Below are 14,355 nucleotides of genomic sequence, written 5' to 3' on the forward strand. Positions count from 1 at the left end.
CTAGTTATATTAAAGTTTCAGGCCTGATCAAATCCATCTAAAATAGGAAACCATGAACATATGAGCAGGAGGAATCACATGGGTTGGCTTTAATTTCCTCCTCTTATTTAATTATAAAAGACAAATTTGGTTTCTGTCCTCCACAAATGCTGTTGCTGTAAGAAAAAAGCTCATCTACAGCAATATGTTTTAAGAGGAGGAATTGGGTTTCTCTAATCTTAGTATTTCAGGCCCTCTTTTGCCAAAAGCCACTTTAAGAAACTCATCTGTGACCTAAATCTCTTTAGCATTCATGTTAATATTCTAGTGGATAGATTGTGCTCTATATGCCAAGACTGATTAAAAACCATATCCCTCTTCCTCAATGTCAAGTGTTTCTGAATTTCTTAATTGGGAGCAGGGCTAATACGGGAACAAAATTTGGGAAGCAAAATAAGGCTAGGATTTGTAAGTGAATTCTAAGTCGTCAAGTTTTAAAGGACAGTATTTCATGCAAAAATTATTTCAGGAGTCTGTCAAGAACATTGTATAAGGACTAGGATGAAATAAGGGCAAGCCAACTCCTTTTCTCAATATAGTGTCTCAATATAAGAGTAGGCAAAGTCTCAGCGTCTGATTTAGAATAGTTTCAGGTCACCTACAACTGAGTTGTAATCACTGCTACATTCTACACGCCTTCTAAAGTACCAAGTGTTATCACTGCAAAGTACCACTGTTCCCATCCACTGTCAAAAGAGAAAAGCAGCACAAAGGACGCATCATTTTAATTAAAGGAACAGTATGAAAGATACACAACAATACAACACAAACACCAAAGGACCTCGATTAACAAAAGACACCAGTGAAAAACTGGAATTCAATTCATATCTATTCAAGTAAGAAAAAAAACCATTTACCAACAGACAGCCTGATCTGCTTGCTTCCACAGGCAAACGATTTACTGTCCAAGCTATGATCAAACTAATTTTTATTAAGTTACAACAAATTAGTAAAAAATAGAAAACTCAAGAGGATCGGTTTACGGTAGTTGTCAATCTCCCCCCTCCCCAAAAATCCGCAAAATTAACTAGCTTTCTAAAAGAATACTGCAGTGTTACCTGGTGGATCCATTTCTATATAAAACATCAAGTCTGTGCCACAATTTATATCTGTCTTAGCATATTCTAAATCCAGGTCTTCCATATTCCAAACAGTGTTGTACATTTGTGCGAGAGTTTCCTTGGCTGAGCTCAGTTATAAGAAAAGAGTCCGGCTTTCTTTGTAATGGTGTCTTGGAATTCATTTTAAAACCTATAAGGGGCTGCACTGTAACCTATTACATCACACACCCCAGCCAATCAAGTCAGAAAAATGTCACCAGACCACTCCTGCTCCATCATTTCTCTTCTAGATCCAGTCTTAACACAATCCCAGCCTCAGGAAGAACCCACATTTCATAGAACTGCAATGTATACATGCTCATCGTTTCAAAAAGGTGTTTAATTTGACTCTTCTCCTCCAGCACTGAGTTCTCTAATTCCTTTTTTATTACTCCTTGCAGCATGGTACGCTCCGCTGTTGGCAGGTTGACAAAAGCTGATATGCTGCAGCCCGGAGCTTTTTTTCTTTTTTTTTTCCCTAGTGCATCTGGGTTTATGGAGAGCCTGGTCATGCCTTGGTTTAAAAATCTTACAAATGCATCAGAATGGTATATTTAAGGTATATTTTACAGTCCTTAAATGCCTCCTGTATATATTAAAAGCAGAAGGGATCAAGAACTCAGGATGTTTAATTTCATTCCTGCATAACTCACTGACAACTCAGAACTTAAACACTGTTACAAACGTACCACATTAGAAAGCACAATTTAAAGAAAAATCTCCTTCTACCAAACATACTAAAGTTAACACTAGCCACTAGGGAATAATAATGCAACATCTCAACAGGAATGAAGATCTGCCTATTACCAGCACACATTTAATGTTACTGTCTAACAAGACTAGTCCAGGTGAGTTACGCCTTCCAAAAAGAAAGGGGCCATATATATCAAGAATGCAGAGCAGAGGTAGGGTTATGTTTGCAAACTATTTGTCACTGATAAACCCATCCTCCGACTTCTTGTGCTAATACTGCTTGAGGGGAGAGTGATGTAATCACTTTTGGTTGTTCGCACCCCCCCCCCCCCCCACCAATCTCAAATGCCTTACCCTGGGGACTATTATTCCTGGTTAGCAATATTTAATGTAAATAAATCAATTCCTCTCTAAATCTATTAATTTCAGTTCTCTACAGCCATTCTGCATATAGTCTTCCCATCCTCACTAGAGCTTAATGTACATTTCCATTATAAACCACCTCTTTACATTTACATTATTATGAAGAGGTGAGGAGGAAAAGCCCCCATCCCCAATTAGTAGCTGATTGAAAAAAACTGTAGTGGGCTTGTGATCAATGCACTTATGTATGTCACATATTTGTGTGACCATTTAAAGAACACAGAACCCCTTAAAATTTATTGTTAGACCCTCTATCAAATTTAGAATCATATAAAACAGTAGAGCAAAGGCACGTCATTTCACCGAGCACTCTGCTTGAATCCTGTCTAGCTGGATTTATTGTCCCATTGATGAGGAAGGCAGTCTCAACCTATACCCTCCTGCGGACGGCCCGGGCCACTTTTCTGTTCCTAAATTCAAAATCACACGCACAAAAATGGTCCAAGTGGTTGGGATATGTCCTCCACTGAGGGTCAGAAAAAAATTTTGACTTTAATAAAAACGTGTTTTCTGTCCCCCAGGAGGAGTCCCGCCAGCAGCTGTGGACAGGCTAACAGCCGAGAGGGCTACCCCATGTCTTTGGGAGCGCTTGGTGCAAACCAGTCCTGCTGCTGGATCCCATGTGGCAAACCGACCAGGGGAGGAGGGGAGGGAGACAGGTGATTTTCCACGTCTCTCCAAAGCCTGGCCGGGCACCAACTTCCAGCCAAGCACTTTGTAATTACCTCCTTCCCCGTTTCCAGCCTAAAGCCCATCTTTTCCGCACACTGTGCCCCTCCAGGAAAGGGGGGAGTGTCTCCGCTAATCTCTTATCTGCCCTCCCCAGACAGCACTTCGTCTCACTGACACACCCGCAAAGACAAACTACAGAGGGGAACCTGGCACACAAGCACAAAAGCAGGGCAGCGGCGAGGGGGGTACAAGTTAAAGGCAACTTACTTTGCAGGTTATGCATGTCTGCAGTTTCCCGCGGCCAGGCCGGTCTCCGACAATGCGAACGCCGCCCCGGCTCTCCCCGCCGCCCCCACGGTGGCGCCCACTCCGCGGCAGCGCTCCCGCCCGCCGAGCGCAGGGGCGGCGGCGGCGGCGGCGCGGGACCCTCGGGCTCGCGCGGCGCGACACGGACGTCGGGACGGGACCGCCGCAGCAGCGCCGCTCACCGCCCGCTCCCCATGGACACAGCCACTGGCTGCCGGTGGTGCCGTACGCGGGAGGGAGAAAGCCCCGGCGCTCGCACGTCTCGCAGATAAAGATCACGGCTTCATGATTAACTTGGGCAGGTTCAAATATTTGCTGAGCTAGGGATTTCGGGTGGGGGAGGGGAGCCCAAGTCAAAGTCAAAGTTGTCATCGGCTAACAAGTGGCCACTGCCAGCCCAACTCGCTCATTTTCGCCAAGGAAATGAGAAGGCCATTGTGAGGGGACCTAAAATAGTCTCTCTAACTGGCTGCGGCAGCGCGCGGGGCTCAAGTGGCCACAGTGAAGCGAGGCACTATGCACGGCCAAACACAGGAAGTGGCTGAGCTAGTTCAGCAAAAATAGAATCAAAGCCTTGCTTGTAAAGGCCTGAACCTCTCCGAACAGCCCAGAACACCGTGCCTTGCTCATGTCGACCTCCTCCCACACACCAGCACAGACAGCCCCGCAGGTGTAAGAGGAAAGCCCTACGGAGGAACTGAGCAGGGGTACAGGGTTGAAAAGAACGTTTGATCCTGGGAGGAGAGTTTGGTGGGGAAGACGTAGATCCCATACGCTCCACGACCTCGTGCAGAGGAGCAGAAAAACCCCACTCTGTGAGCTACTTTTATGAAGCCAATTTCCACACACGTTTAACTGGCCCTAGAAGTGTCTGGTAATTAAAAGTTGTGTCTGCATGCAGTTCATGTGACTGCTAAATGGAGCAAAGGAGAGGGCGAGGAGCCCATGAGCCTTTCCAGAGGATCTGTGTCCTTTGAGAAAGTGCTAATGGACCACACTAAAATTTGACCTAAGAAAATTTTCGCTCTGCATCAGCATAGATGGATGGCTTTACTAATATCCCAAGAACCTTAACAATGGAAAATCACAGAATCACTAACTTTAAAACCAGAAAGTAATCCAAAGACCACTTCGAGCAAATCCCTCATGCTACACACACACACACACACACACACACACGATCCCGATCCAGGGGGATCGAAGGGGTTTGCACAAGATCAAAGCTCCGGGGCCACAACCTAGCCTTCTGACATTCAGTCCTAAACTCCTTTTTCTCCACCCACTGGCCCTGTCTTTACTTCCCTCTGCCAGATAAAGTTAAAATTAACAAGTGAAACTTAAGTTAATGTCTTAAAGGCCACAGGTGAAAAAATTCACACCTATAACAAAACTGACTTTTTCTGTTCTCTATTTTTAGCTTATTTAAAGGTTTAAAAAAAAACACACAACACCTTCTAGTTCTCTTCGAGGCAACAAGGATCTGTCTGTAAGACCCTCAGACTCTGTACAGGAAGGGAACCCCAGGGTCATATGCAGAGAGAGCTAAAGGAAGATCTAGGTGGGGACCATAAAGTCCACGTAGGCAAGGGGTCTTTACAAACTTGCCTTTGGTGTGACTGATAAAGCATGAAAACCCTACTTGCCAGTGGGAAGAAAAGGGTCTATAAGTGAATCTTGTAGCTCCCGCCTGCTGATCACAGGGACGTAAGGTGAGTTCAGAGAAAACCTTTGCATCCTGAGCTGCAGAATCCTGTCCTACTTTTAAAAATAGTCTCTCTAAAGCTAGAAACCTTGGAAACACCGGTCTCTTAAGCATCTGTCTAAATTTACATGATGTTCCATGTGAAAACTTCCCCAAGATTAAAATATTGACTAGTCCAACAGTATTCTGTCACAGAACACTGGCCACTGGAAAGCCTAGCAGCTTCGACTTGGAGAGATTTGAAAACTCTGCTTCTAATGTCTCACGATATGTCCAATCCTCTACCACAGAGGTTCTATTACATTACTGAAAGTGTGAGCTGAGTTTTTTCCCCCCCGGTTCAATTTCAGTCTTTGAAAAGTCATGGGCGAGACACATACTGCTTCTTCATTAGCTTAAAAAGGGAGCCCTCTGCTGGTAGAACAGAATCAGTAACTTCTTGGGAGAACATGATCGACTTTCTGTGTACTGTATTTCATTCATCTCCCACTATGTCCAAAGTATCACACAAACATAGGATTCACTTACAAATAACTAATAAATGGAACACACAGATGTTATAACAGCTTAGGAAATGTTTTTCACTTTCTTTAAGCCCTTTTTAAATTTTTTTCAATGTTTATTTTTTAGAGAGAGAGAGAGAGAGAGAGAGGGAGGGAGAGGAAGGGAGGGGCAGAGAAAAAGGGAGACACAGATTCCAAAGCAGGCTCCAGGCTCTGACTTGTCACCACAGAGCCCGACGTGGGGCTGGAACCCACAAACTGTGAGATCATGACCTGAGCCGAAGTCGGATGCTCAACCGACTGAGCCACCAAGGTGCCCCTTCTTTAAGCCCTTTTTAAAAAAAACTTGTATTTTAATGCCAACATTTATTGGAGACCCAAAGACTCAGCCACACTGGAAAACTTACACATGTAACTGAAAACTAACTTTACCTTGTGGAGTCTTCAAAACACTATGTCTTACTACTTTTCCTTTCCTCAAAGTTTTGTAAAACTCATTTCAGAGGCAAAAAGAGGCCACGTTTCATTTCTCAGCAGGTGTGATCTTGTCAGGAAAAATATCCTTAATCATTAAAATACGTTTCACAGAATACACTGAACACTATCTCCCATGTGCACATCGCCATCAGACAGTGACTATCCCACAACCAGCTTGCACCCTGCACAACTTCTTTAAAAAAAAAATGCAGTGAGAAGGAAAAAATAAACGAACCCAAATCTTCGTTTAAGGGTTAAATGAATACCTCCCTTCATAATTTTAACTTAACACGAATTAGGACAGAAGAGCCTTTCAGTATGATGCAAATTCTTTACTCCATATCCAGTGCTCTTAATGACCCTGCACTTAGGAAAACGTCCATTTGAACTTCTAAATAAATCCAGATTTACATAGGCTACATTCTACGAAATGTATAAAAGGTGGGACCGTTGCTCAGCAGAATAAAGCACTCCTTCCCTCTCAGATGCTGTCCTTGGAGAGAAAGAGAAGACAGCACTGTGAAAACAAATTTGACCTTTACCCCACCAATATATACACCCTGAAATGGGTTTCTTTTTCAGAGCACAAACAAAACTTCCTATTTCATGATAAAACCTAGTATGGCTTGCCTCTCTGTTTATTCCAACCCATCTAAATATATGAAGTTTTTTCAAGGTTTCATTTCTCACCTTTGAAACAACCCTCTAATGTCAGACCACATTTTAAACCCAATAAAAAATAAATCAGAGAAAAGTAAAACTCTTTGAAAGTCATTTCCCTCTACCTTAGTGCTTGCTTTAGTCTTGGTTGAAAACCAAGCCCAGTGCATTTAAAACAAGATTTATGAATCAGGCTCTTCAGGATGAATGTTTTGCAATGCGCCAGTGGTTAAACATTAACTCTGACAGGTGTAGAAGGGGCAGGAGGGAAAAAGAGTCATTTATTTTCCACTCTGGGCTTGAGGGTGCAATATTAGACTTCAATTATGCTGCATTAATATTTCTGAATATATCCATGAAATCTGAAATATGTAAATACACTTATAACGGGTTTCATTCAAAGGCACCCTGTGTTAAATGGTCCCAATTTTACCCTAGCTGCCCTATAGAAAGCTGCTTTAGCTACCTAAATATTAGTAGGGTAAACATAACACGTAATGATTCAAGAAAACCTGCTGTTCAGCTTTAGGTATTTTTAAGACTTTTAGTAACAAAGGGAACAGCAGACTATCAAAGTTGTGAGAACTCACTCTCTGTTCCACCTTTCAAACCTTAGTTTCCCTCCAAACATAGGGAAGATCCTTGCTTCAGTTTTGCTGGATGCATTCAATGAGTGGGTGTGCCAAAGCGTGTTGAAAGTTGGTTAGTTTATCAAAACGTTTTTACAAATTTTATTATGCTGTGCTTCGTTCTATGCTAGGAGGAGCTCAACAGGAGAAGCAGCCTTTGCCCTTGAGGAATGTAGCTGAGCAGATGAAAAGAACAGGAAGCACCACAGAAAAGTGAAGTTTAAGAAGACAAGGTGTTAAGGGCATAGACCTATTTGAATGGGTTTACACTGCACACCCAGCAGGGAGAGACCTACTTGTGAAATGAAGTGGATGGGACTGCTGGGGGCGGGGCGGGGGGGGGGGGCGGCTGTGTTCAGTTGTGCGTTCTGTGCACTGCATAAGGGCATGTGGCAGGGGGAGCTGGTACTCAAATCCAGGCCCCTCTACTCACCAAGCCGCACACAGTGGAAAGGGCATCATACTAAATAAGGTACCTTCCTCCCGCCAAGCAGTGCAGCCATGGAGCAGCAAATGCCAAGGGAGAGGGTGTCTTTTGCAGATTAGCAGTGAAGCCCAGGCAGGTACCTGGAGGCCTGGCTCTGCTGGCTGGGAATGGGGGCTCAGTGGACAGAAGGGCATGACAGGACTCGGGAGCTGGGGCTGCAGAATGGGGGTGGGGGGGAGGTGCTCTGAGAGGTCCTTAAAAACCAGAGCTGGGCCACAGGAGAGATAGGCTATAGGGTGGTGAGCAGCAGTACGTATCACCTCATTTACATCTCACAACCACCCCAAGAGAGAGGCATTATTCCCATTTCACAGACTAGAAAACAGTTTGGAATGGCTAACTTACTTGATAGGAACTTGGCAAATGAGTAGCAAGAGCTGAGTCAAAGCAGATCTATTTGACTCACTGTTCTTACCAGTGCAAGGCAGACGGAGTGATTCTGAGTTTTAGCCCTGAAAGCTATAACAACCGCCGTGGGGCTCCCCACTATATGGGGACCCATAGAAGCCAGTATCATCTATCTTTAGTTTCTTTCTTACTGGAAACCTCAGAGGACTTGGGACTAGACACTAAAAGCGGTCCCATTGCTCATGAAGCTTCCCAAAACCCAGGAAGCAGGTGCAGCACCAAGCAGCAGGCTGGGGTCCAGGACTAGGTCCCCCCTGCAGACCTAGCTCAGGCACACGCTGGTTGGGTAGCACCAGGGAGAGCTCTCAACCTCTGGGGGCGCTTCACTTTCCTACTGAGCAAAGGAAGCATTGGACTATGCCTTTGACTCTAAAATGATGCTTTCCACGACACTGTCATTGAAAACATTTACTACCTCGGGGCGCCTGGGTGGCTCGGTCGGTTAAGCGGCCGACTTCTGCTCAAGTCATGATCTCGCGGTCCGTGAGTTCAAGCCCTGCGTCGGGCTCTGTGCTGTCAGCTCAGAGCCTGGAGCCTGTTTCAGATTCTGTGTCTCCCTCTCTCTGACCCTCCCCCGTTCATGCTCTGTCTCTCTCTGTCTCAAAAAAATAAATAAACGTTAAAAAAAAATTAAAAAAAAAACCAAACATTTACTACCTCTTCAAATCTGGTGTATCCAGCCATTATTTTTGTACTTTGCAACTTATTTTGGTTAAACCTCTGAACCTCGTCGAATTGGAATACTATTTCCTCTCCCCCTTTTCAAACTCTAGCAATTCTTCCAAGCCCATTTCAAGTCCTATTTTTTTCTACAAGCCTTTTCAGTCTACTCAGTTACCCTACCAAGTACCCACCACATTTCTAACATTCTTTTTATATTCAGAGTAAGCACCCTAGAGCCTAGCACGTAGATACTGTGTGCTAATGGTCTTATAGGAATTGACACATTGCCTCAGTCATCGTCAGTTTTGCCTATCACCTCAAGTTTTACCATGTAAAAACTACAAAAGATGCCTATCTATTACATGATAGCCTTGCTTCCCTGTCTCCCCCCCTAAAATCATTCAAGTACTTCGTTCTTTTTTTTTTTTTATGATTATTTTTATTTTTGAGAGAGAGAGTGTGAGCAAGGGAGGGCAGAGAGAGGGAGACACAGAATCCGAAGCAGGCTCCAGAGTCTGAGTTGTCAGCAGAGAACCTGACGCGGGGCTCAAACTCATGAACCTCGAGATCATGACCCAAGCTGATGTTGGATGCTTAATCAACTGAGCCACCCAGGCTCCCCTTCAAGCACTTATTTCTTTTTTTTAAAAAAATTTTTTTTTCAATGTTTATTTATTTTTGGGACAGAGAGAGACAGAGCATGAACGGGGGAGGGGCAGAGAGAGAGGGAGACACAGAATCGGAAACAGGCTCCAGGCTCTGAGCCATCAGCCCAGAGCCTGACGCGGGGCTCGAACTCAGGGACCGCGAGATCATGACCTGGCTGAAGTCGGACGCTTAACCGACGGCGCCACCCAGGCGCCCCTCAAGCACTTATTTCTATTCGCAACAATAAAGGCAGTTCAAATGAATGATTTAAGACTGTTCAATGGAGATGCACTGGTGTTGCGTTTCCAGACCCCTCTGGTAATAGCACACGCTGGGGCAATGATGAAGGACTCGAAGAAAATGTCGGATTCCCACCAGGCCTCAGAAATCATTTCTCTAACCAAGAGTGCCCTGCCAATCATTTGCAGCAAAGCCACCCCTGAATGCAAAGGTGTTTCAGGACGACGTTCTTCCTGAAGTAGGTGGTGTGTTTCCACAAGTGAGGGACACTGAAGCCTCTATTTCATTCCAAAGGGCCTACACATTCCTTACAACAGCTGAGAGATACCACACAAAGGGAAAAATAGCTCAAACTAGGGTTTAGAGATTACTTGGGTTCAATTTTCTTGAAGAGGCTGCATGAATCTTGGGATGGTCTCGGAAACATTCAGTGCAGTGTTCGTCATTCAACAGCGCTGATAGAACGAACCCGCCTGGGAAACTGGCACACCACTTTCTTGGAAGAATGTACCAGGGTCTATGACACAGCAGGCGGTCCGAAGCGCACAGAACGTTAAATGGATGAACGTGAATGCTTTCTTCGGTGGAATCGCGCTGAAACGGATAAGGACGTTTAACCAGCTTACACCAGACTAATTAAACTCCACCCGTGACTCTCCCAGGCATGTAGGAGATACTCTTAAGATACTCCGGTTAAATTCACTGGTGGGTATCTATCAAACCTTGTCTGGCTGTTAGCTTTCCTACCTCCCCGTGTCCAGAGGGGCGGGCACTGAGAAGAGCGGCACCACCTCTGGCCCTTTCTACAAGCGGGACTCAGCTGTCCCTCCACTGAGACAAACCTCCACATGGACACCATGGGCCAGGAGGGAGGGGGAGAGCACAGCCCCGCCCGTTGGCCCAGGGTCCTGTTTTGTTGTTACTAGTCTTCTCCATTCCCCGCCCATGTGTTTAGTCTGGGGTGGGGACTAGTCAATAAAGGACTCAAGGGCCATGTTTCACACCTGCCCCCTGTCCCCGCATCACAGGGTACCTTTAACAACCGACCACGGACTCTTTCATACTGAGCCAAAAGGCAGCCTCTGAACACCAACAAAGAGTTCCCAAATCCATTAACAAGGGCCCCAAGTAGTTACATGAGATGAACCTTCTGGCCACCCCCTGGGCTAAAGTCCTGGGCTATTGTTGACACACTGCTCTGATGCCATTCACCTACAATTCAGAGTATCCCCACTGAACATCCTGCTTGTTGTGATCTGGAACATTTGGAACATACCACACTTGCCCTATATACTATTTCCGCTGCCTCTCTTACCTTTGGATACCATATTTTGAGCCTGCCCACAGCAGCCCTTCCAAATACTTGCCTCGTGAGTGGTTACCTAGGCCATCCTTCAATCCTCACATCCTTCAATCCTTCAAGCCTAAGCCCTGCCTCTCGCAATCTGCACCATCCCACTGCGAACAACCAAGCCTGGCTATTTAACACCTATAAAAGCACAACTTAATTTCCCCTTGCTTAATTAACACTGATCAGTGGGTCCCTATGCCTGTTTATCCAGAGACAAATTTGGTAGTTTGTATGAGTTATCTATAACGAAGAGTAAATGCATGGTGTTTTATTTTAACTCTGGGCATAAGTTAAGATACAAGCCACATTTTGACTGGTCCTGAAACTTCACTTACTGGACCCGAATCGTTATGCTAAATGACCAGCTTCTGTTGGCTAACTTCTAATCAGTATATGGCAAAGGAAGGTTGTTTAGACTTTCCACAGAAGAAAAATACATCAGTTTAAATTAAATCCACTGCTAACATGGTCTACATTTCCTGCTTTGTTAAATGGCTAATTGAATGCCAGCCTGCTTTCAAAGAAGTGTCTGGCTTGCTCAAACTTGCTGCAGTGAACACCCTGGGTTCATACTGCTTGCATTATTGAAAATGTTTATTTTGACAGACATTTCTCAGCATACCTGCTTCCAAAACACACATTCCAAAATACTTGAAATTATATAGTAATTATAAATCCCCTACTTTAGAAGTATTAGAAAGAAAAACAAGAATGTCAACAACTAAAACGAGCCCCGTAATTTATGCAACAACGGGAGGCATCAAAGCTGACGGGAAGGGGGAGCACTCCCAACAACCCTCGTCTAAGACGGAGGTCATCTAAAATCCACAGACACTGAAATCCACGTAACGTTTACCCTATAGGATACCACTCAGCCATTGTGTCTCTAAATCCCAAGGCAAAACGTTATGGATCTCGTTCTACAAGAAACTTGTTACTCCACAGGAGTTCTAAAGCCACCATTTTTCAGGCTCTAAAAAACGAACCACGAGAAAACTTGAGAAGTCCAAAAGGCATTACCTGGTGCAGGCTGTCGTTCATTCCACTCGGTCGAGATTAAAATTTCTATAACTTTTATGAGGTGTTCAGTATTCTCAGAGCTACAAAAACAGAGAGCTTGATTAGAGACCTTTTTTTCTCAACAACAAACTCATCTTCATTTCTACACATTCAAGTCAACGTGTCTGGTGTAAATGTGCCCATGAATCTGTGAGCGAGTATCTTCAGAATAAGGTTAATGATCAATCGATCCCCTTAGGACTGTCCCCATCACCCCAAAATACATGCTTCTCTCCTTTCGCCTTACCTGGCTGCTGGGAATCTGAAAAGCAGAGGGCTGAAAAGTTCAGAGAGTACTCTTGCATTCAGAAGATTCTTGCTGGAGATTTGAGAGAGCTTGAAGAAATGTTTTAGCAAATACTGAAGCGTAAGCCAATACTGATGAGGTATGTTAGGTGCCCTAATGAGCTTCTTCAACAGCTGGATATATTCTTCAGGGCTTTGTACTTCTACAGAGTTTAAAAAGAAAAAAAAAAAGAAAGAAAGAAGCGAAAAAGAGTAAGAGACCCTAGATCTCAGTAGCTCAACACCTAGAACGTTCTTCTGCTCTAGCTACAGAAGAACAAGTCCTTTAAAACAAAGTCATCAGGAGCAGCAGACAGCACGTGTGTTCTCATCACAAAAGGCTTTGTGAGAAAGGAGAAATCTCAAGTCAAATGGAAATGCAAGAAACTTTTGGTGTAAAAAACCACAAGAGGATGAGGGTGTGCTGGCAGAGATCTGCCCTCTATTGAGCAGCTCTCAGTGTGATTGGCTATTTCAGAGGAGCATCAGATAAGTATCACACGGTTTAACTTTGAAGGTTCCGAACCACAATTTCCTGTCCCCAGAGCACTTGAACTGAGCATTAGGCTCCTAAGCCTGAGAGCCCTCCTCTCTCAACACATTTTGTAATGGCCCCTCGAGGAAAGAACATCGCTAGTCGACGGTCCTAGTCCCTGGTTCCCTGAATCCCAAGATGGCACTTGGAACACTGTGGCCTTCAGTGACGTAGTGAACTTTGTTAGTACTGATAAAAGGTTAACAATTAGCCATTTCAACATGTGGACAGCCTTCCTAAGCAAACGAGGGTCTGGGTCTTCCATTGGACGCCCGGGTAAGGGAGGGAATTTGTGCCAAAGGAGAGGGTGTCAGGGAAGCGGCAGATTCCTACTAATATTTTCCAAAACAGCTCTCTTTACAGGCAGCGTTTCATAGAGTTTACATGCGCATCCACATCTCACTGCATGTTCAATGAGGTTTTCAGAACAGAAAACAAACCTTGGGCTAAATAAAGCATCTCATTGTAAACGGCTACTGGAATGACAGGATTCGGTAAGTCCATAAGATAGCGTTTGAAAGCGTCTCCTAAAACTTGCACATCGATCATTTCCAAGTCCACGGAGGCGGCATCTAGGACAGAAACATTTTAAAACGCATTTCAAACATTGTATGCATCGGCAGGGCCAATTTTCTCTATGTGTGACTAAACTGTGACACATGAAAAGTAAGCAGTATGAGGACAGATGTAAAAGACTTCAGTGGTTATCAGCAGGGTTTCTCACAGGGGCTGCTCCTGGCATTTCAAACAGAACAATTTTTCTTTGTGGAAGTCCGCCCCTTAAGTTATAAGCATTTAGCATGATGGCCTCTCCCCAGGATGCCAGGGGCACAGGCCCAGACTCTGGGTTGACAACAACAGAAAAACAATGTTCCCATTATGAGCTGAATTCATATGCTGAAGCCCTAACTCCCACGATCTCAGAAGGTGTATTTCAAGATAGGGCCTTTATTTATTTATTTTTTTTTTAAGTTTATTTTTATCTGTTTTGACAGAGAGCAAGTGGGGGAGGGGCAGTGAGGGGGGAGAGAGAGAATCCCAAGCAGGCTCCACAATGTCAGTGCAGAGCCCGATGAGGGGCTTGAACTCACAAACCCTGCGATCGTGACCTGAGCTGAAGTTGGACACTTAGCCGACTGAGCCACCCATGTGCCTTCAGACGGGCCTTTAAAGAGGTGGTTTTGTTAAAATGAAGCCATTAGGGATGAGCCCGGGAGGGGCGGAGAGAGAGAGAAAGAATCCCAAACAGGCTCCACAATGTCAGTACAGAGCCTGACTCGGGGCTTGAACTTTCAAACTGCGAGATCATGTCCTGAGCTGGAGTCGGACGCTTAACTGACTGAGCCACCCAGGTGCCCCTGGTATCCTTGTAAGAAGAGCAAATTTGGACACACAGAGATGCCAGGAGTACATGCACGGAGGGAATGCGGTGTGAGGACACAGTGAGAAGGTGGCCATCTGTACACCAGGGAGAG

At 44.8% G+C, this 14,355-nt stretch overlaps 1 protein-coding gene across 4 annotated transcripts in view; it reads right to left on the bottom strand.

The window, feature by feature from the left end:
• PIK3R1 (phosphoinositide-3-kinase regulatory subunit 1) overlaps positions 1–14,355 on the bottom strand; it is a 92,299-nt gene that overhangs the window by 14,257 nt on the left and 63,687 nt on the right. For 2 of the 4 annotated variants that reach the window (XM_040451638.1, XM_040451636.1), the window contains exons 5-7: positions 13,321–13,452; positions 12,308–12,509; positions 12,022–12,101 (exon numbers count right to left, since the gene is read on the bottom strand). In XM_040451638.1, the coding sequence (XP_040307572.1) occupies positions 12,022–12,101; positions 12,308–12,509; positions 13,321–13,452 (414 nt within the window). Of the gene's footprint in view, positions 1–1,097; positions 1,518–3,194; positions 3,325–12,021; positions 12,102–12,307; positions 12,510–13,320; positions 13,453–14,355 lie in introns of those variants that run through there. The other 2 variants (XM_040451645.1, XM_040451642.1) reach the window with 2 other exon arrangements.

Source organism: Herpailurus yagouaroundi, unplaced genomic scaffold (assembly GCF_014898765.1).
Source record: "Herpailurus yagouaroundi ecotype Mexico unplaced genomic scaffold, PumYag 29, whole genome shotgun sequence".
In the NCBI taxonomy this organism is placed as follows: Eukaryota; Metazoa; Chordata; class Mammalia; order Carnivora; family Felidae; genus Herpailurus; species Herpailurus yagouaroundi.